General features: G+C 43.4%; 1 protein-coding gene across 9 annotated transcripts in view; it reads right to left on the reverse strand.

The window, feature by feature from the left end:
* CADPS (calcium dependent secretion activator) overlaps positions 1 to 23,991 on the reverse strand; it is a 357,481-nt gene that overhangs the window by 282,546 nt on the left and 50,944 nt on the right. For all 9 annotated transcript variants that reach the window (XM_054035472.1, XM_054035467.1, XM_054035476.1 and 6 more), the window contains exon 2: positions 688 to 801. In XM_054035472.1, the coding sequence (XP_053891447.1) occupies positions 688 to 801 (114 nt within the window). The remainder of the gene's footprint in view (positions 1 to 687; positions 802 to 23,991) is intronic.

The raw sequence follows: 23,991 nt of genomic DNA on the forward strand, positions 1-23,991 counted from the left end.
GTGCTAGCCCCAACTTACCAGGTTTAAGTGTAATTAGTGGCCATCAAAATATTTATAATTTTACTTTTTGACTAATTTTACTGAAGCATTTGGGGTGCTGTCTCTAGTACAGAGGTGACACAGATTACTTGCTAATGACAAGCACAGAGACTTTAATGATGCCCTCTATTGCAATATGTAAAGCTTTTCAAGGCCTTTGCTATTCTTGTTGGGTCACCACATACATTATGACAGTACCCTCAAAGAGCCAAATTTTCTCTTTTCTGCATTCCATGTCACCCCCATGGGCTACCTTCATCCCTGATATTTCTCTACACATGCCACCAGGCTGAATGAACGGGAGAATTTGGCCCAACTGACCTCAACAGCAATGTGGAGGTATCCATTCGGACAGAATTTTACCCAAAAGTAAGAACATGAAGTATTAAGATACATTTAGCACGGCACTAAACTTAGCACAGATGATTTAACTGTTGAACCGTAATTTAATTTTCTTTAAAATATTTTGGGAGAATTGGGTTAAACAGCACTGAGTTTATTTGTTGGCTGTCAGAGCCCATCCAGAGAGATTTGGATGGGACTATTAATGCAGAAAAAGCCATGCAACACTTGTTCATAAGAAACCATTGTCCGCTGTGCTCATTTGTGTATTTCATGCCCAACAATTGCCTCACCATCACGCCTTACCTCGAAATAACTTTGGACTGCATTAATAAAAGCTTCATCAGCCACAATCTGCGTTTCTCCATTGAGAAATGCTTGGAATCGATCCTTGACTATCTGGAGCTGCTGCTTGCTTATCTGCAAAGACATTTCAAATGAAAAGAGATTAGTTAGCAAAATGGAAATTATGGAATTAAAATAACCAAATAAATAACCTATATAATATTCCATCTTGTAACAGCTGGGCACCCTTGCTCCATACCTGTGAAACCATGAGGCACACCTCTACCACATGGTCTTTTGCCTATTGCAATAATATAGGTTGAATGAGATACAAATACCTTCATCCTGGCAAGTATATTCATACTGTTGGCCACTCCTAAGAACATCTGAAATAATTCTGGGCAATAACCCACTACATCCATTTTCTTTCCAACGCAAAATGCACACAAATTGCTACCTCTTCCAAACTGGGAATTTTCTGAACAGAACTACTAAGCCCTCCCCCCACCTCCAGGATACTGGCCAGGTTCAGTGGCGACACAAACCACAATATAATTTACACTTGGAGTTAGAAGGGTGCTCTTAGACCTGGACTAGAAAAGAAAGTGGGATTTTTTTGTTGTTGAAATATAGTTATACAATCTGGCCCACTTAGGCCCGAATTTGCACCACCACTTAGCACCTATTGTAGAAGCAGTTTTGCACCTTTAACCCAAGTTAAAGAATAGGCTTGACCATAAACTTCGTTTAGACGAGAATTTTCACTCTACTGATACCTGCTGAAAGAAAAAGCATTTAAATTACATTCATTTTGCATACCCTCCGAACACCAAATCAGCACAGATCAAGCCATTTTAACTGTCAGACCATTTTCTGATCCATCTACAGCTGACACAACTTGAACACCACAGCTCATGGCATAGTTCCACTGATTCTGGCCCAGAGACGTCAATAGGAAGCATACAGCAGACTTATTTTGGCCTCAAGGCAACGGCACACCGTTTTTGTACAGCTCTAACTATCAGTTTAGATACAGAGGTTAAAACTGATCCAACCGCTAATGTTCACCAACTCCCAATTGGTACACTGAAACAAGCTATAAACACCTTTCTACCAGTATAACTGAATCCACACTAATGGGGTTGAACTGATTTAACTATAGTCATGTCTAAATAGAGTTAAATGGATACAAAAATCTGTTTGTAGAGCAGCCCCAGGATCTGCCACCTATTGTGTAACTAGCGCCATGTCTAAGCAATCAACTGTTGCCTTTACTTTCGGAATATCATCAAAAGAGGAATATGGCAATAATAAAAGAGCATTTCAAAATTGGGTTTATTCACATGTGAGGCATGTGCGAAATGAAAGATTAACTGGAAATAATGCTAAATATAAATACTGAAGTATAACTGGATTCAATGAATATATCTGGATTAAAAAAAGAACTAGATAAATTCATGGAGGACAGGTCCATCAATGGCTATTAGCCAAGGTGGTCAGGGATGCAACCCCATACTCTGGGTGTCCCTAAACCTCTGTCAGAAGTTGGGACTAGATGACAGAGGATGGATCACTTGATAGTTGCCCTGTTCTGTTCATTTCTCTGAAGCACCTGGCACTGGCCACTGTTGGAAGACAGGATACTGGGCTAGATGGCCATTGGTCTGAGCCAGTGTGGCCATTCTTATGTTCTTAATGAATAATATAAGCGAGTGAGGGAAAAACTAAAATCCAGAGAGATGATTCCTTAAGATGTCATATGCACACTGATGAGTCCAATGATGATTACAAGAGCAACAGGAACATTATGAAGCAGAAGGTTGGTAGGCTGAGATCCCTGCGTGACTTCTCCAGAATTTGAGGATGAGAAAGAATCTAAATAAGGGAAAGCGAACTAAACAAAATATAGGTGACTAATTAAGTCTTGAAGAGAAAAGATAAGGACATTATGAAAAGCAGAATGAGTTACCGCCAACAAAAGGCACTGAGAAGAATCAGAAGAGTTTGTACAACTACACTGCTACCCCGATATAACGCTGTCCTTGGGAGCCAAAAAATCTTACCGCGTTATATCGAACTTGCTTTCATCCACCGGAGTGCGCAGCCCTGCCCTCCCAGGAGCACTGCTTTACCGCGTTCTATCTGAATTCATGTTATATTGGGTAGCGTTATATCGAGGTAGAGGTGTACATCAGTGGGAGAAGGAACTACAACTTAGAAAACAGACCGATTCAACATGTAAGAGGGAAATCAAAGTAATGATGGTTCTAAAATGGCCAAGTAACCAAACTGGATTTTAAAAATCTCTCTTCAAAATGACAATAAAGCAGAGAAATACAGACCATTAAGAAGTAATGAAGGCCCATTAGATACAGCTGTTGATAAAATGTAGGTGCGGGAACACTTAGAAAATGTGGACATAAATATAACCGGGTCTAGATGACAACTCACAAGGTGCGAATGTGGTTAGCTAAGGAATATTGTGAATGGCGGTAATTAGTTTTGGAATGTCATGGTGAACCAGGTGAATGAGCGAAGGAAATGCAGTGTGGCTATCGGGTTTGGTTTATTTTGCTGCTATTGGAAAGTTCCCTTGCTTTGGAAAAAAAGTAAGTCATTGCTTATTTAAGAAAATGAGAAACAAATCTGCATTTCCCCCTTTGCGAGATGGGAAGCGGGAGCGATAAACAGCTGGCCCACCCTGCTCCAAACACAGCAACATACATGGTGTCTAGTATTTCCTAGCCTTTGTCTTTAACAAACAAGAACGAATGAAACATTAGGCTCCAACGAACCCCTTCATTCCTTGGGATTGGAGCACCTGACCTGAAATCAGCAAAAATAGCTCCATTTACTCAGGGTTCTAGCTCCTGAGATTTAACCACGTCAGCAGGAGCCCTGTACTGTTAGGCAGCATCCTAGAACCTACCACACTGGTAATGGAGTGAAAATGAGTTCTATGGAGAGTTCTGCTGAAATGGGTAAACACAGTCCCTGGTTAGGTGACTAGTGACAATTCAGAGTTCACAGCTCTCAAGGAAACTCAATCAAACGTGGGTAAGTTGATTAGTGGTCCTATTTAAAAATAAATCAATCAAGTGCTCAAGCTTCAACAAGTTCTGTCAGCGGCCCATTACATCATCAGGCCTGAGACGGTCTTTCCAAAGCTTGACAGATTTGTTTGGTTTGACTTGGATGGAAATACTGAGAAATAGATTGAAAACTGGCCAAACGATCACCACAAAGATAGTGTACTGATCAAGCGGGAGGCGAGACCAGCAAAGCACCAGGGGAAACGCTGGTAGGTTTACTTCTACCAAGCACACTGGTGGGATCCATGACAGGACTTAGGTGCTATTATGTGCAGCGTTGCAAGGCCTATCTTCTAGGTGCCTAGAAAAGTCAGAGGAACACCCCTGCATCCCACGAAGCTGAGTTACACCCCCTACACCATGAATGGGGAGAGCACAAGTGCTGCCTAAGAACGGGACCCACAAAGCCAGCACGCTAGGTGGGGAGCCACCTAAGCTTGCTAATAGATTCATAGATTCATAGATTATAGGACTGGAAGGGACCTCGAGAGGTCATCGAGTCCAGTCCCCTGCCCGCATGGTTTGGGAGATGGGAGATGCCGACACGAGGGGTGTGCGCTAAGACCCACCCCTCTCCCAGAGACAGGCACCTAAGACAAGACTGCAGGGAGGTGGCGATCTCTGCTATGATTCATGACCAGGTGGGGGGAGAAGCCATTTGGCTGCTTAAGTTGTTCATAGGGCCTGAAACAAAATGGGGGGACGGAAAAAACTCCCTTGTAACCTTCAGCCTAGTGCCAGGGTACTCACCCAGGATATGGGAGGCCCCTAGTTACAGAGTCATCCTAACTCCTTCTTTGGCCCAATTAATAGTTAATCAATCAATTGTTTAATTAAAGTGGAACAGCTTCAATAGGAGAGATTGAAGGAGACCCAGTGCTTAGGGCACTCACCTGAGAGGTGTCAGATCCCTGTTCAAGCCCCTTCTCCTCAGGAGGAGGAGGAGGGATTTGAACCAGGGCGAGGGGGTCTCTAAACCCAAGTGAGTACCCTAATCACTAGGTTGCAGGTTATATGGCTCTGCCTTCTTGTCCCCCTCACTTCCTAGCTGTAGTGTGAACTCATCTGCAGGACCCAATCTGGTAGGCAGCCTCTGAACATGCCTACTGGATCAGGCCCCTGTGACTTAGGGAGCCAAACACCTCTCTTCCCTGGTTTATAATGGCTCCAGGGCATAGGTGGCAGTGGTCAATGGAACCGATGCTGCTCACAGAGTAGTTAGAAGGTGCATTTCTTTTATGGAACTATCCCTTCCCCACCCCACCCCAAATCTAAGGTATTAATATGGCCCGAACACCTACCAGGAGGCAGTACTGTACATGCTCAGGCAGGAGACAGATACCTGGGTGCCTAGATTGAGGTTGCAGTGTGCATGCTCAGAGCAAACCCTCCCCCACCGTCCCTCTGCCCTACACACAAACACCTTAGGTACCAAGTGAGGTTAGGCGCTTACAGGCTTTGATGGCTGTTGAGCAGGAGCGCTGGGGAATTGCAGCAGTGCCTAAAATCACAACCTAGATGCCAATGTACCTTCAAGGGTCTCACTCTTTACCCCTCCTCCAACTTAATAAACAGCACATGGATTACAATTGTAGAGGATACTAAACTGGAAGCTTTTATTAACATCAGTGAGGGACAATGAAATTATTCCAGGAGATAGAGGTTAGGAACCAAGAAAAGCCATTAAAAAAAGAAAATTCAGCCGACAAATATACATCCTGATACACCAGAGGAAGATGTACCTGGTGTGCTGCATCTTCACTTTTCACGTTGCATTTTGCGGGGGCCAAGTGCCACATACTGGTTTGGTTTTGTATTTTTTTTTAAAAGATAATTTTGTCAGAGAACTTTTTTATTAATTTTCAATTTGTAGCACATTACCTCTCGCGGCAATTTCCAAAAGCCCGTTTGTTCAATTACTACACAACAAAAGTCGTTTCTGCTCCACACTTATGCAGGAGATTGGTTGAACTGCCTTCAAAGTGAGTGATGTTGCCTGACATTTCTGGAGACTAACAGCATTCATCTCATGCATTGTTAATTACTCCAGGGGGCAGTGTAAAGGCATCATTGGAAATTTCCTTATTAGAGCTGTGGGTTTGGTTTTCTTTAAACCACGCAGTTGGGAGGGGGGAGGCCCCCTTTTTTCCAATCCCATCACATGTGCAGTGTTGCTTAATAGCACCTTAATGTTCTCATTCCCTCCCCCCCCCGGCTGCAAAATAGCACTGGTTTATTGATCTTTTTCCTCTTTCTACAGCTATGAATATCATCAAGAAAAAGTCAATTTCTAACTGAAAATTAAATTGCTTTCATATTCTATTTAGCTTTTGCAGTGCCAAGGTAACAGATGACCGGTGAAGGAATTTCATCTACCATAAGCCTAAGTAAAGAAGAGAATGTGTTTGAACACAATCCAAACCGGGAAAGGAAACCCTGGGTTGACCACACTTTGGGTATTTGATTTTGTGCGTGCGCCTTTTAAATTCTCCCAACCACGAGTTCCCTATGTTGGTTGTTAGACACAGTTCCTTGGTGCTTAATGTTAACTTGAGTTGTGGCATATTTATTATTTGTATTAAAGTAGCACCTAGAGGAAACCATCAAGAGCCAGGCCCCCATCTGCTACAAACACACAGAAAAAGGCAGTACCTGTCCTGCCCTGAACAGCTCACAATCTAAAACAGGCAAAGAGCGGGTGGGAGGAAGGATTATTATCCCCATTTTATAGATGGAGAACTGAGGCATGGGGCAACTGAGGGCTTGCCTGCATGTAGAGTTGCACCAGTTTAAATAAAGGTGTGACTTTAAACTGGATTTAAGATGGTGCAAAAGGCAGTGTGAACACTCATTTCAGTTTAAGCCAGCCTTACTTGGGTTTAGCTTAAATTGAACAAGTTTAAGCTCCACTGAAATAAAGCACACTCAAACCAAAATGTCCACACAGGAGTCTGTCCTAGTTAGACCAGGTGAAAAGTGAACTCTGAAGGCCCTAAACAACTTGGCCACAGTCACGTGGGGCAGGCGTGGCAGAGCCAGGAATCGAACCCATATCCCCCCAGTTCCCAATCCAGCACCGTAACTTCAAGTTCACCCTTTTGTTGAATTCTTTCCAACATTATTCCCAGCTCACAGCTCTAGAGACTGAGCTCAGTGCCTAGATTTGGATCCTACAGACAGCAGAGTACTTTGTTGCATGAGGCCCTTCTGGAAGTCAAAATAATTATTGTAAATGAAGGAAATCTCTGCCTGGCTGTTCCTGCTTGGTTCTAGCAACTTCTATAAGCAAAGAGCTAATTAACTGCCATTTGGACAGCTGCTGACCTCCCTCTGTCAATAGCCCTTTAACGCCATGCGTGGGGCAGGGCTGTGGGATTTTCTACCTTCTGAAAATTTTATGGATCGTATGTGGAAATTCCCCCTCCCCCTGCCCCAGCTCAGATGCTAAGGTCAATATTAACTAATTTTAAAAAATTCAGAATTTGGTGACAGGAAGGAAACATTCTAACCAGTATTCCAGGCTTAATGCCAGATTCTCCAGGATCAGATCAGTCGAACCAAATAATGCATGGGATGTATGCCCTGATTCAGCAAAGCATGTATGCATGTGAGCAGCAGTCCTGTTGACTATAGTTCCCTAATCAGGTTGCCTAACATGCCTGAGCAGCAGAACCCCATTAGGTTTGAGAGGTTTAGCAGATTCTTTTGTCCTATCTGCTGGCCTTGGTTTATTTCAACAGCAGCTCTATCTAAACCAACCTATAATGTGCCTCTTCAGAGATTTCCAACTTGAACACTAAGGTCCATATTCAGCTAAATAGTTAAGCAGAGGCTTAACTTTAAGCACATGAGTAGTGCCACTGATTTCCATGTGGCCACTTGTGCTCAAAATAAGCACATTTAAATGCTTTGTGAAATCAGGGTCCAGATACATTATTTTGGCATATTTATTGGAGGCAATATGATCAGCTACACAAAAATAACCTCTTATCTCACTGAGCAGACCCAGTAAGGACTTAGAAGAGGCCAATACAGAAAGAGCATTTTTCACTTAGTTGTCTTCCATAGTGTGCTTACAAGTGGCATGAAAACAGAATAACTGCTCCACAGAAACAACTCGGATTCAATCAATACTTCACATCAGCATTCTGCTATCTTGGCAGGACTTTGGTCAAGTTTTGCTCTGTTGCACCTGTATATCCACACTGAACTGGTTGTAACTTCAATAGATTTAATGGGATCCAAATGTAGCTCTATGAATGTGTGCCAGAATTGTAAGAAGAGAAGTAAATAGATGGCCATATTTAGTAGTGACAAGTTGAGTTTTCTTATTACCATATTGATTAGTCTTCCGTTACTTTTCCACCCCTCGTTACTCCTTTTTGGAGCATTCGCTACCACTACGAACATGCACAACCATTAGATCATTCACATTATTGGATGGCAATAGGGAAAGCACTAATAGTCACTGCTGCACTTTACAGACATTGTAGATTGCTGGAGTTGCATAAATTGATTTTCGGATGCGAACGAGATGTCTCATTAATCTTATGGTGCATTTATATAATAAAATAAATAGCAGCTGTAAAATATTCTAAGTACAAAATGCCCAGTTTGGATCTTGGAACCATACATGCAGATCCAGGAAAAATGGAATTGACGATAGGTTTGAGAAGAGTGTGCTACCTGCTCTTCCACCACAAGCCTTCCTACCATCTTCTTTAAAGTAAGTTAGCCCAGATATACACATTTAGTCCTACACACTTGCTTAGTGACCCCAGAAATGAGATGCGGCTGACCCAGTTGGAACAACTCAGCCCTGAGCACTTGCTATACATAGGTCTCTGTGTGCATTAAGCATATCAAGAATGAAATTTCATGAGTTCAACTTAAGCAGACCTTAGTGAAATATGCAGAATTCGCCACAGGATGACTAATCAGCTAGAAGCTCTGACTACATGTGATTTTATGCATCTTTTAGTTGACTCAGAAAGCCAAATGCAAAACCTGCTGCACAGAGCCATAACACTGATTTGGGGTCATCTGTTGAAGAGTTGTGGGTCACAAATCAATGAATGGTGGACACTCATCAATAGCAGAACCATCCTAAAGGGAAGTATTTTTTTTTCAAAAAATAGCTTCCCTGCAAGCAGAATTACATATTGCACATTGCAATCTGTTCAACCAATCCAGGACTTCTCTTCCAAGATGCCTCGCTATCAATCAATGGAGTTATTATATTTGAGTTCCCTACAAGCCGGCTCTGCAGCAGAATGGGCAATGTTCATTTATCACTATGGGTAAGTCGGACAATGATAATTCAATATAAAATTACTGATCTCGATTAAAAAGAAGCTATAATACAGATGGGGCCCAAACCAAAAGATCGAAACTGCCTCAAGTTCTGGGGAAGTTCAGTCCTAGATCCAAGCTCTGCAGCTTTTTCCTTCTTTGTTTTAAAAACTAACAAACAGTTTCACATCTCCACGTGCGAGGGTAAGCAGAATGAAATTATTGCATACAAGAGGTCAGAGGAAGTAGCAGTATTTAGTGGCCTGTCCCCACACTGACACCAAAAGCACGCTGCTATTCAAATCTGGCATGCCACAACCTACAGTATGTGGCATGGTGCAATCGAAAAGCCAGATTACGACATACTCTTTATCTTCACGTATCCATGGGATGCTGCAATCCCTACAGAAAATACTGCAACAACAATAATTGGGTAAAATGCAGTACCGAGTTACAGGAGAGCATCATCATTATTTGTGGTGCTTGTCACAGAATCGCGGTATGAGAGAAATTCAGGCAAAGGGGCTGATACAGTTTAGTACTGGATTTCCTAGTGACACACCGGGCCTGATTTTCGAGTCAGCATAGCACACTGGCGGGGGGGGGGGGTCACAATGGGAATGGCTGGGTGCGGAGCATCCTTCAAATCTGGCCTCAGCTGCAGATGACCTGGCCCAGGTGGTTTGATTTTCACAGGTGTTGTGAACCTACAACTTCAGGTGCTCAGCACCTCCAGATGTCTGAGCCTTATTCACTAGCGCGTTGGCTGATGCGTGGAGTAAACAATCTCCAACTGAGAGCGGCTAATGTTACGCTGGTTCAGATTATGTCCAACAGAGAAGTTAACAGAAAAGCCATGCTGGACTGGACAGTCAGAACAGACATGGTCATGGAGCCAGGGATTAGCCATAATTTGCCATCAATGGGGATATAAGAAGTCCTGGCCATAACTACAGCTGTACGTACAGATCAGTCACAAAGTAAGGCAGTGGTCAATGGAACGGATGCCGCTCACAGAGTAGTTAGAAGGTGCATTTCTTTTATGGAACTATCCTTCCCCAAAATCTAAGGTACTAATTTGGCCCTTGTCGTCAGATGTTCGGCTGTGTGTGTTCTCCCTGTGTGCTGTCCCAGCTCTGCACTGATAGCTGGCACAGCGGATCCTGAGCGAACCACCCATTGACCACAAAATCCATCAAGGTGTGAAGGCGCTTGGTCAGCAAAGCATGATCCTAGCTCCTCGGATCAATGTCTACAGTTACATTAGCACATGTACGTCTGTGACAATGGACACAGCTCAGTCAGTGGAGGGACTTTCCACTGCCCCCTCGGCTGGACAAAGACACTCTCTCTGAGATGCATCATTATAACCAATACAAACAAGTGACGTATCACCCTTGACATATCAGGGTGCCACCCATTGCCTTGTACCTGTAGGTTCGATCAAAACATCTCTATTCATCACGCTGTCATCCTGACCTTCTCCTTAAGATGGGTCAGCATGTTCCTGTTTTCTTTGGGGAATGTGTCTGTCAGCGTGTTCTGGTACCACCCTTCTGGAATGTGCTTGTGTGAGTGCTCCGTGCCTCGCATCTCTTAGGAATATGTGTTTTTGCAATATCAGCCCTATGCTTGCCAAATTCTGTAAGCAGGGCCTGCTTCTTGCTCACAACCTGACTTTGCTTTATATCAGCAAAGTTTTGACCACTTTAGTTCAGGCCTCGTACCAGGCCTCTGATACAAGGGCTTATGTCTCAGGCTCTCTTCCTACTACAGCCCTCACTCCCATAGTATCTGAGCACTCACAATCTTTAACATGGAGATCCTCACAACACCCCTGACTAAAGCCCCTCTCATCACTGAAGTAGCTGAACAAGGACACAAATTGTCACTTTGCTATCGGCCATTGCATAGATGAGATTCTATTCATTGGCAGGGTGTGAGAAGTAGACTAGATGGTTTAATCCATCCCTGACTGACCCAGAACACAAAATTACTTGGTTTTGCCAAACAGGTTTTATGGAGCCAGTAATTTACCCAATGCAAATGAATTTACATAGACTGCTTGCTGTAGAATGAAAATCCCCTGAAGATATTTTGTAAATGTAAAGAATGCAAGAGTCGTCCAGATCAAGAAAACATCCAAAGTTAGTGAAGGGTCGGGGACACTGGGTTCTCATCACCTCCATCCTAATGGGAGGCACAGCAATCTTCACTATCCCCCCTTCTCAGTGGGGCAAGGGAAGGGGCTGAGCCAGTGGGTAATGTAATATTCTCCCGCTCCTTAGGGCAAGCAGAGGGGTGCCAAGCTGAGGGAACCATCTTTCTGCTCCATCTGGAGCCAATGTCCAGTATTGGCTGAAGTCAGAGGCTGGATACTGGCTTAGATGGACCACAGATCCGACCCAGCCTGGCAATTCATGCCCGTCTCTGAGGTCAGGAGGAAAGAGAGTGTCCCGCCTTGGCCAGGAACCCATGCAGTTATCACTGGCAGACAGAAGCTGGCCTTTTGATACAGCCACACAGAGCGTGAACCTCAGGAAGGTGTGAGGTCTGTTCTTGAGGGTGTTCAAGTAGGTTTGAAATTAGGTAAAGAGCACTCACCTGTTCTGCATCCAAGTATTGGTCAGGATGGGGAGGGCAGAGGGACCCAATCCTACATTACAGAGAGCACTGCTGCACTACCACCAGTTGTAGGAAGGCCAATGAGGGCAGTGGAGCTAAAGCCACATTAGAATGATGGGGATTGCCTAGGTCTGCATCTAATCAGACATGTCCATTCCACTCACACAGTGCCCCCTCTTTGCATCCCGTGGGCCCTTCCATAAAGTAGCAGGCTGGCGGGAGGACTGAGATTTACGACTGCTCAGTGCATAGGACCATGCCTAGTGGTTGTCATGAACTGCATTCACAAAGAGCTACTCCTCGCACCTGTATTGTGTCACCACCACCCTGCATGCCTTGCAGCGGGCTGCAAAGGATCAAAATGAGGGAGTTCAGAGAGCCGAACTGTCTATTGCCGCAGACTCCGTGTGCGCTGCTTAGTTATTTTCCCAGCAGCCAGATCGGTGCAATGACAACAGGAAGCAGGACTTCATTCCCAACGTGCAATTAGGTACATAATAGACTATGTTACTATTTATATGGGCTGCAGCATGCTCTTGCAGCCTCCTAATACCACCTGCCTTTGAGGATTGCCCTGTTTTCAAATATTTAAGAAGTACTGTTAACAGCATAGTCAGCATGCTGCCTTCATGCCTCAGCACCGTTGCTTCCAGGAATCACAAAGTCTTCTAAGCTGGTGGAGAATGAAGCCTCAGGCCCTATTTACACATCTCAAAACTAATCTGTAACATATTTCCAGCTTCTACTTCAATTCCCTGGGACTCAGAGAAGGATGGAAATCAAAGGCAGATCACCTGTTCTAACAAAGTGATAATCATCCATAACAAGGACAGTCAGTGCCTAGTTAGATCTTCACAAGCTGCACTAATGACAGTGAATCACAAGGATTTAGAACGCATGCTCATTTAGGAGATCAGAGAGGCTGGATACAGCCAACTACCTAATTATGTATAGGGTGTACGATAACCAGGATAATCACTGCTGATCAAAGGTCAAATCGATGCATGATTTCCTCAGCCCATAATTGAGATAAGAGCATTCATTACCCTCTTACCTACTGCAACTGAACTAAAACTCACAAGAACAAATCATGCAGCTTGTTTTAGATGTACATGCACAGCCAAGTTCTCACTGAACACTTCCAGTAATCCATACGGTCATTTGCCAACTGCACATGTGCTTCTTTATACATCACTTTACCAATGGACACACATCTTAAATCGATTAAATTCGAATGAACCAGAAACACAGATGACAGGCTACTCAGTTAATACTGATACAGGACCATTTCCCCTCCTTAAAGTCCTGATCTAAAACTACTGTACTTACACTGAAAGTATAATAAAAAATGATAGTGAAAGACCCCAAATATGTGGCACCTATTCTCTTTAAAGGGCAGTTTCTTGCACAGAGACGTGTATGTTAACAGCAAACCATTGCATACATGCTACAGGGTTACTGACTGTGGATGCTTTAACTCAACAGCCATCATGTGGACATGTCCTCCAAAGCACTCTGTAAGAGTTATACCTCCCCCACAAAACTCTTAGATTCCCTCAGCCAAACCCAGCTCTGGTGTCCACCCCAGTGACTGCCAGGGAGTAAGACCAGTTCAAACCAGAGCTTCCTATTATTACATTATTATTCAACTCTCTCCTAAAGACTTCTGCAAAGTCCACAATAAGACCGTTGATGCTGTTAACTAAATAAACTCCACCAATGTATCACTGGAAGATGCCCAGATACCTAAGTGACAGGCACACTATACAAATTCAAACAGAATAGAATAGACTTAGCTATTCTTCCTTTGGAATTTCCTGTGTGTTCTCTCTTCTATGGGCCCAACTCGCTTTTACATGAAGGCCTCATTATAGCATTCTGGCAGAATAAAGAGGCTGTAGTGTAAATGACAATCAGGCCCTGTAGGTTTATCTTGGATATTTTAAGCTCTTCTGAGGTTTCCATTGTCCATGATGCCCAACATCTTGTCAGCATAAAGCCAACGAAAGCGAATAATACCACAACCCAGGAAGACAAGCATTCTGACACTTCGCTCCTCACTAGCAACTTCTCAGCACCTTCCAGTTTTAATTGTTCTTGGTAAGTCTAAGCGAGTCTTTTCTGGCTGCTTATCAACCTGATCCAATCTTCTTAACATCCTCATTTCAGACACATTTTGCACTTATTACCAAAGACGGCTCATTGTGTTTGCTAGGGGATGCACCCACCTCTCAGGGGCACCCCTTGGCCGAGTGTGTGCAGGTCTGCACTTTCTCTCCCTGTAGCCCTTCTTGGGCGTAGGTCCTTAATTAGTCCTGTAGTCTAGCAATGGTCTCGGCCCTAGTATCGAGCCGTACTCCAGGGCTTCCCCCCAGAGGCAATGTCCTCACCCTCTCGGGGTGTTTCAGGCCCCAGCTCTCCTGCTGGGCCACTAAAGAGTTCAGTTTCCCTTCTGGGGTGCCTCAGAGGCCAGGCCACTTCCCCCAGTGGCTAATGGGGGCAGGGGGACCTGACCCACCCACTACTCCAGGTCCCAGCCCAGGGACCCTATAGATAGCAGCCATCCACCACGTCCCTTTATCCATGCCACGCCACTGCTCTAATTCCCTGGGCCACTACCCCGTGGCCCCGCATTTTCTTCACCCTTACCTCAGGGCCTTGTCCTGATGGAGTCCCAGCAACCAGCCCAAAATACCTTCTCACTCTCCCCGGCTTCTACCAGCACTGCTGTCCAAGGTCCTGAAGCTCCTTCAGCCAGCCAGCACCTACACTCCTCCAGCTCCGAAGGAATGAATCTCACTCTGACCCTACAGCTCTTCTTATACTAGCCTGCTGGGCCCTGATTGGCTGTGTTCTGCACAGCCACTCTAGGCAGCTTGGAGAACCCTCTCCACTGCCCTTTTCTGGGGCAGGGCTATGAGGCCTCCAGCAGGAAGCCTCAGAGAGTCTGGTACACCCTGTCACAGTGCTGAAGAGCTTCCATTTCTGACAGACACTATATGTCTTTCCAGGGATACCAAGTTGGCCTGTCCATTTCTCTACAGAAAGTGTGTGGTAGAGCATATTTCAACAGCAGCACTATCTGCGTCGGTCTATGCTGACAAGGAGATTTGCTTCTTTTGTCTCTTTCTAGTTCTCACATTCTCTATTACATAGTCACAACCAATCATCCTAAATCATCCTTGCTATTTAGCCTAACAAAGAGAAGGTTAAGGTACCACTTGATAGGTCTGTAAGCATCTACGTGGGGGACAAATATTTGACAGTGGACACTTCAATTTAGCAGGCAAAAAGGTACAAGATCCAATGGTTGGAGGTTGAAGCGCTAGCTAAAGGATAACAGGAGTACTTGTGGCACCTTAGAGACTAAGGTGCCACAAGTACTCCTGTTCTTCTTTTTGCGGATACAGACTAACACGGCTGCTACTCTGAAACCTAGCTAAAGGATGGCATTTCCATAGGGCCCAAGTTTTTCCTATAGGGTGATGTCATGGTCTCTCTCACATGCACTTCATGTTAAAACTCTCTGCATTCACAGCCCCTTTGGTATATGGTAATCTAGCAGCAGAATATTGCTGTTTCTAACTGGTGCCAGAAGAGCCCTGATTTTATCACAGTTAAACACACAGTGCTGTCAGCTCGCCTTTTCAATGTCACTGCCAATGGCCCGAATCCTGCTGATAAATACTATCTTTATGTACGTTGTGTGTACAAATGGAGCTGCACTTTCTTCCTCTGGGCTTGGCCATCCAAGATGCTATGTGGCGCTGGGAATTCACAGTACCTGTCGAGCAGAACTCCTCTCACGCACACTGGCTGTACCCCATAGTATCCAAAACTGACTTCAATAGAATTTCCCACGTGCAAGTGGAGAACTGGGCTCATTCGCAACCTACGAGTCCTGTTAAACTCAACAGCTCACAGGAGCTGCTCAGCATTTCAAAGGGGCTGCCTGCCCCCAACTGCAACTCAAAAACTCTGTTTTTGTTGGCTGTACAGAGGACAGTGGAATATACACAGGGACCAGCACTCAGAAGCTACACATGCCTATCACACCATGTGGTGTACCTCATCCAGTGCACTACAAACCCCCATAACTATGTGGGTGAAACCAGACATCACTATGCTCTTGAATGAACTCACATAGAAAAATGATAAGACAAAGACACCCTATCACCTGTGGGTGAACACTTTTCACAAAGCGATCACTCTAACACTGACCTCTCAGGCCTTACCCTGAAAGGAAACCTTCAAATGACAACCCTGGGAGCTTAAATTCATAACTTCGCTAGGCACTAAAAATCATGGTCTTAATAAAGACACTGGATTTATGGCTTATTACAATCTGTAAGCCACTAACTCCTCTTTTTTGTCTTCTGACTGCAGAAGTGTTAATGGTCTCTTCAAACGTGTGTTAACTATTATGCTTTACAATCTGTTACACCTTGCATTTAGTTGTGATGTACCTTTCCCAGACCTGAGGAAGAGCTCTGTGCAGTTCAAAAGCTTGTCTCTCTCACCAACCGAAGTTGGTCCAATAGAAGATATTACCTCACCCACCTTGTCTCTAAGAAGTAGAAGTGTTATTTTTTCTGAGCTCACAGCTCTTTATCTAATCTAATGACACATTTCACATCCTTGTTGCTCCAGAAACAACACAGGAGCTTGCTTAAAACTTACAGTAGCAGTTCCATGCTCGGAACTGCCCTGCATCTCCAGAGCAAGCAGTGGTTTAACCCCCGAGTCAGCATTTCTCATTTTCACAGGACCCAGGGGACAGAGCAACAAGAGAGGAAAGCTCACCAGAGGCTCTGATTTGAACCCACAATCTCCCACTCCAGGCAGGGTTGTAGTGGATGGTGCTAAGTTAATCCACATTGACACCAAGCTGCCACAAGTCTTTACTACTTGGAAAAAATGCAACTAAACTTAAAAAAAAAAATACAGGTCGTGCAGGATACCTTTGAGGTTTCTCCAAACTACCTCATCCTCAATTCTTTTTAGCACAAGCCCTCATCTCTCTCTGAGGCAAACACCCTGCTTTTAAGGTGCTTAGCCTCAATTGGCCCAGCTATGCTTAACTAGCTCTCAGCTGGTAGTACTTCCCTGGGCTGCAGCTGAATCCTGGCTGGGAATTAGCCTGGGCTTTCAGGGCTTGTTGGGCAGGCCCAGTAAAGTATTGTCTTAGGGATGCCACAGTGGCAGAGCTGGGGTAGGAGCTGCCAAAGACCCATCAAACTCAAGCATTGGGTTGCACCTTTACAGCTGGGGGAGGGGGATAGCTCAGTGGTTTGAGCATTGGCCTGCTAAACCCAGGGTTGTGAGTTCAATCCTTGAGGGGGTCACTTAGGGATCTGGGGCAAAATCAGTACTTGGTCCTGCTAGTGAAGGCAGGGGGCTGGACTCGATGACCTTTTAAGGTCCCTTCCAGTTCTAGGAGATGGGATATCTCCATTTATTAAAAAAAACACCCAACAAACGTACTTTCAAAACTTGTGCATCTCTCTTTTTTGCTAGTCAGAATTCTGGCTGTGTGGTTCCCCCCCCCCCATGTTATACAGGCTACATACATTGTTATTGCTATTACCGCTTCTTGAATGCCATTAGCGTGCTCAGTGTTGCAAAAAGAAGAGAGCAATGTGGTCCTTGGCCCCAAGGAGGTTACAATATACAGGGAAGTTTTCCCTAGCTGCCCATTTTCTTTCTTCAAGGTTGTCCATGCCATAACTGTCACTTGGGGTCTCCCAAAGCAGCACATAAGTAGAGGAGGGACCAGCACCTGAGAGCAGCCGCTAGTTCTCTCTTGGCAGAGGCTGGATAAGTTCATGCCACACATCTATAGTGTTTGACAAAGGCTTGTGTTCAAACGGAGGTGACTGCCTGATGCATTTCCTCTGAAGCCTCTTCTTTTCTGCCCATGACGAACTCACCATTCAGTCCAAATGAGTCTGCTACAGCCTTAGCTAAAAGGCATGAGGCTTTTAGCTCATGCAGTATATAGAGGCTCAGGCATTTAACTCCAAAAGTTCCAGGTTTGATCCTACCCACTGATGACTGGGGTATGTCAGTGTTACACTAGGACACTCTACTAACAAGTGTTCAGTAAGTGTGAACTTCCCCCCAGTTTTACATTTTTTAAATAAAAAGCTGGAACCTAAGTAAATCGTTATTAAAATGAGTTATGGACAAATACAGCAGAGAGCCAGTATTTTATTCTACTACATCAGCAAACAGAGGCTTTCTAGCTTTAATTGAATAATAAAAGTATACCTTTGATCTTAGATGAAGGCAAAATATCACACTAAGTAAAGTTAATTTAGAAAGAAATGTGACATGCCCTGCTGTCAAACCAAGCTGTCCACTTCACTGAGCAGTGACACTTTCAAAACCAATAAAGAAGAAAAATAAATTCATATAATGAACTAAAGGTGAATACACATAAGGAAGTATAATTCTGGCATCAAACAATTTGGCTAAATGCTACCCTCAGCATTCTGAATCAGCTAATGGAACTGTTCAGACAATGAAAAGCATGTTGTTACGCCTAGCATTGCTTATTCCAGATATACTTGCTACATAACAATGCATGCCACTACAGAAATTATTTAATTTGGCATTTTTTTCATATGCAAATACTAAATAGCATGGCAGCATATCAGGATACAAAAAATAAGAGGAGTAGACCTGGGGAAATATGGATTTTTAAATTTGTTGGCGATTTCAAAAAGTGGACTAAAAATTTTTTTGGGTCAGACCAAAAAAGAAAATTTTCAAAAATTTTTGGTGAATAACCCCTCCTCAAATACCAAAAAACAGATCCCCACCCAACCAAAAAACTACACACACACACACACACACACACACACACTCTCTCTCCCCCCATTTCAGGTGAAATAAAAATATTTTGTTTGATAAAATATTTTGTTTTTTATTTTGGGTATTCTAAAATATTTTTGCAGTTTAAAATAAAATTAAAAGGAAATTTTGAAACAAAAAGTAATTTCAAACTGAAAAATAAAATCATTTCATTTTAAATATGTTTTGATTTTTTCAGATTCCCCCCTCCCCACAAAACAAGCAATTTGGTGAAATTGACGTATATATGCTAAATGTTTCAGTGCCACCAAACCACCATTTTTTTTTTGCTGAACTCTAATTAGGAGCACTATGTAGATTTGAACATAAAGCCAGTTAGACATTGGAAATTTTCCTTTTTAATCATAAAAGATCCACACACGTTACATCGTAGAACTGGCTCACGACCATATTCTAAGACTGAAAATAGTTCATAACTCTAGATAAGCCAAAATAAATTGATATTCAGAAGAATGCGGCATCTTAAGTTACTGGCATCAGCCCAATCACATAATTAATCTAGGAGCAGCTTCAGTGTCGTCAGCACATCTCCCTATGGCTCCAACCAAGGGCCTGATCCAAAGCCCATTGGAATCAATGGAAGTCTTCCAATTGTCTTCAATGGGCATTGAAGGCCCCAAGAACACAGATGCCCCTTGATCTGCAAAGCCTAGTTATTCTTGTAAATAGCCACACCAACTGGCTGTGCAGCTGGAAGAGTCAAACTGAAAGAAGGAGCATGGTGTCATCTCATTTAACTATTCAAATCAGAAGTTATTTTCAATGTAATAAAACCTGGCTCGTGATCTCAATAAATATTTCTGTTCTATATCTGGGGAAAAAAACAGATGATGCAGACTCAGATGGCGATGACAACACTCTTTCTATTCCATTAATATCTCTGGAGGATGTTAAACAGAAGCTACTAAAAGTCAGACATTCTTAAATCAGCAGGTCCACATAACTTGTATCCAAGAGTTTTAAAAGAGCTGGTTGAGAAGTTCGCTGGACTGTTAATGTTGATTTTCAATAAGACTTGGAATACTGAGGAAGTTCCAGAAGACTGGAAAAAAGCCAATATTGTACCAGTTTTTATAAAGGGTAAATGGGATGACCCAATTAACTATAGGCCCGTCAGTCTGACATTGACTTCAGGCAAGATAATGGAGCAGGTGATACAGGTCTTAATTAACAAAAAACTAAAGGATGGTAACGTAATTAATGCAATTCAACATGGGTTTATGCAAAACAGATCCAGTCAAACTAACCAGATATCTTTCTGGGAAGAGAATACAAGTTTGGTTGATAAAAGTAATAGCGTTGACGTAATATACTTCTGTAAGGCATTTGACTTGATACCACACGACATTTTGATTAAAAAACTAGAATGAAATAATATTAACATGGCACAAGTTAAATGGATTAAAAATTGGCTAACTATAAGTCTCAAAATGTAATTGTAAACAGGGAACCATCATCAGGTGGCTGTTTCCAGTGGGTCCCAAAGGAATCGGTTCTTGGACCTACACTATTTAATTTTTTTTTTAATCATCAGTGACATGGAAGAAAAGGTAAAGTTATCACTGATAAAGTTTGCAGATGACACAAATTGGGGGAGTGGTAAATAATGAAGAGGACAGGTCACTGATTCAAAGTGATCTGGATCCCTTGGTAAACTGGGCGTAAGCAAACATGTGTTTTAGTACAGCTAACTGTAAATGTAGACATCTGGGAACAAAGAAGGTAGGCCCTACTTACACAATGGGAAACTATCCTGAGAAGCAGTGACTCTGAAAAAGATCTGGGAGTGATTGTGGATAACGAGCTGACCATGAGCTTGCAGTGTTAATGTGTGGCTCAAAGAGCTAATGCAATTCTGGGATGCATAAAGAGGGGACTCTCAAGGAGGAGTAGAGATTATTTTACCTCTATATTTGACACTGGTGAGACTGCTGCTGAAATACTCTATCCAGTTTTGGTGACCACAATTCAAGAAAGATGTTGATAAATTGAGGAGGGTTCACAGAACAGCCATGAGAATGATTAAAGGACTAGAAGACATGCCTTATAGTGACAGTCTCAAGAAGCTCAATCTATTTAGTGTAACGAAGAGAAGGTTATGGGGTGACTTGATTATAATCTAAGTATCCACATGGGGAACAAATATTTAATAATGAGCTCTTCAATCTACTAGAGATAGGTATAACATGATCCAATGGTTGGAAGTGGAAGCTAGACACAGAGTGAAAATAAACCATATATTTTTAACAGTGAAAGTAATTAACCAATGGAACAATTTACCCAGGGTTGTGGTAGATTCCCTGTCACTGACAATGTTTAAATCAAGATTGGATGTTCTTCTAGAAGATCATCTCTAGGAATGATTTTGGGGCAGGTCTCTGGCCTGCGTTATACAGGCGTCATACTAGATGATCACAGAGGTCCCTTCTGGCTTTAGAATCTATTAATCTATTGTCCTTAAGGAAAACAACAAACTTTAAAAAATGGATCTCAGTTGCATTATTAAATGCAAGCCATCTAGGGCTAGATCCATCAGTAGAGTCTAATGTGTGCCACTGGAGCAGCGCAAAGAAGCCAGGGCATACCAGTGAATCTAGCCCTTATTTTTCATATGATGGAAAGGTACATTTTGGGTGACATGGACATGCATAAACCTTTGTGCCAGAAACCCAATACATTAAATGCAGAATGTGACAACTTATTTCAACATGGGGAAATGTTGCAGGTCACGTTTTAAAATACAACTGACACACATTTAAAATCTAGAAAACGTGATACTAGGTTGTCATGGTTACAGGGCTAGTTGCTCCTTTAACCCCTCCCCAGCATCCCTCATGTGTTCGGCCTCTTGCCTTCACCTCCTATGGGGGTGGAATCCCACCATTCGCCACGCTTCAAATGGGTCCCTGGGCTCCTGCCCCACCCAGGGGTTTCTCAGCAAGCTGAGCTAGGTTCAGGCACCTGCAACTCTTCCCTTTGGGTGCTGTGACCCAGACAGACTGAAGATAGTACTTTGTCTGGGTCAAGCCAAGTCCTTTGTTTTCTCCTGTGACTCTTGCACCTGGTTAAACCGGTTTGGGCAGCTCACTTGGGGGATGGGGATGGACTTCAAAGAGGTTGGTTTTCTGCATTGTCTCAGGTGCCTGCAGAGCAGCTGTGTCAGATCATTGTTTCCCTTCCTGCATCTGTGCAGTCAACTTCCGCCTGGCTTAACCTGTTATATCCACACAGCAAACACCACAATAACTCTCACGCAAAGCAATGGAACATATAATATTCCTAAATGATTACAGGCAGCCCCATGTCCATCACATGGGAGATGGTGGGTTGGATCAAGTCCAGGTGTCTTTTCTTTCTATTCTTCTCTTTCTCAGGAGTATTTCTGTGGGTATTTGTTTTCGTTGCATTTTTCCTCTGAAAAGTGATTTCCAACAATGGTAAATTTTACTCAGCATAGCTCCTTGGGCAAAATCCTCACCCCACTGAAGTCAATGGGAGTTCAGTTTTGCCACTGACTTCAATGGAAGGTGAATTTCACCCCTTGTGTACAGTCAGTCATATCTTTAGTGACTTGAAAGTTTTACTGCTTCCTATTAGTACTGCAGAGCCAACATAGTTAAAAAAGGGATTTGGATTCTATTCCTGCATGCACATCATTAACAGAACTGGGACATGAACTGGGGTGAGGGATAGCTCAGTGATTTGAGCATTAGCCTGCTAAACCCAGGGTTGTGAGTTCAATCTTTGAGGTGGGCCATTTAGGGATGGGGGGTGGGGATCTGTCTGGGGATTGGTCCTGATTTGAGCAGGGGCTTGGACAGATGACCTCCTGAGGTCCCTTCCAACCCTGATATTCTATGATGATCCATCTCCCAGAAATCAATGGAAGCCTTACTACTGATTTACATGAGGGCAGGAGCAGACTCTCAGAGCTTACCTGCAGTGCCTCTATTACTGGTGTGAGAAGAAAAGAACCCAACTTGTATTGCAAATTAAGCACATCTGATCTAGAATCAAAGGTGAACCCCTGGATGCTATTGTTCCACAATCATTTTTCAGAGCAGAATTGCACTAACAGGGATTTTTTAAACAAGGATTTGCTTGCTTAATAAATACATAATGCTAATATTTACAGTATTATTAATTAGTAATATTTGGCTCATCTTATCAAAAGAGCTTTAAACTAGGAAGTTTGGGGAGATGGTTGGGAGATGCACAGTTAATCTCCACGCCAGTTTCCGTTATTGGAAAGCTGAGTGTAATAAGAGGAGACATAGCCGGGGAGATGAGATTGGACATAGGAGGGACAGGGGGGACGAACACAAAGAGGCCCGCAACATACAGTGCTAGTAATGGGAGACAGGCTAAACGACATACATTAGGCTGTTTGTACACCAATGCGAGAAGCCTAGGTAATAAAATGGAGGAATTGGAGCTCTTGGTCCGAGAATTGAAACCGGATATCGTAGGAATAACTGAAACGTGGTGGAATGGCAGTCACGACTGGAACGCAGGTATGGAGGGGTATGCGCTGTTTAGGAAAGACCGGGATAAAGGTAAAGGTGGGGGGGTGGCATTGTATGTCAATAGTGAAATAAGCTGTAAAGAAATAATAGTGGATGGAATAGATAATACAGAGTCCGTCTGGGCGATACTCAAGCTGGGTAAAAGTACTACTAGAGCCTCTCCGGGGATAGTGCTTGGGGTGTGCTATAGACCGCCGGGATCAACCCAGGATATGGATAAGGAATTGTTTAATGTATTAAGGGAGGTAAATACTAATAGAAACTGTGTAATTATGGGGGACTTTAACTTTCCCGATATAGACTGGGGAACAAACACTAGTAGCAATAATAGGGCTCAGATGTTCCTAGATGTGCTTGCGGATCAATTCCTTTATCAAGTGGTAGCTGAGCCGACGAGGGGGGAGGCCATTTTAGATTTGATTCTGGTAAGTAGTGAGGACCTTGTTGAGGAAGTGGTAGTGGGGGACAACTTGGGCTCCAGTGATCATGAGCTAATTCGCTTTAAACTAAATGGAAAGAGTACCAGAATTAAGTCAAAGACTAGGGTTTATAATTTTAAAAAGGCCAATTTTAACAAATTAAGGGGACTGGTAAGGGAAGTGGATTGGGCAAACGTATTAAGGGACCTAAAGGCAGAAGAAGCCTGGGATTACTTTAAGTTAAAGATGCAAGAGCTGTCAGAGGCCTGTATCCCCAAAAAGGGAAAAAGATTACTAAGCAAGAGACTTAGACCGAGCTGGATGAGCGACCGGCTGAAAGGGGCGATTAGGAAAAAACAGAAAGCGTACAAAGAGTGGAAGAGGGGAGGGATCAGTAAGGAAACTTACCTTAGCGAAGTCAGAGAATGTAGAGATAGAGTGAGAAAGGCCAAAGGCCAGGAAGAGTTGGACTTAGCGAGGGGAATTAAAAGTAAT

Source organism: Malaclemys terrapin, chromosome 7 (genome assembly GCF_027887155.1).
Source record: "Malaclemys terrapin pileata isolate rMalTer1 chromosome 7, rMalTer1.hap1, whole genome shotgun sequence".
Classification (NCBI taxonomy): domain Eukaryota; kingdom Metazoa; phylum Chordata; order Testudines; family Emydidae; genus Malaclemys; species Malaclemys terrapin.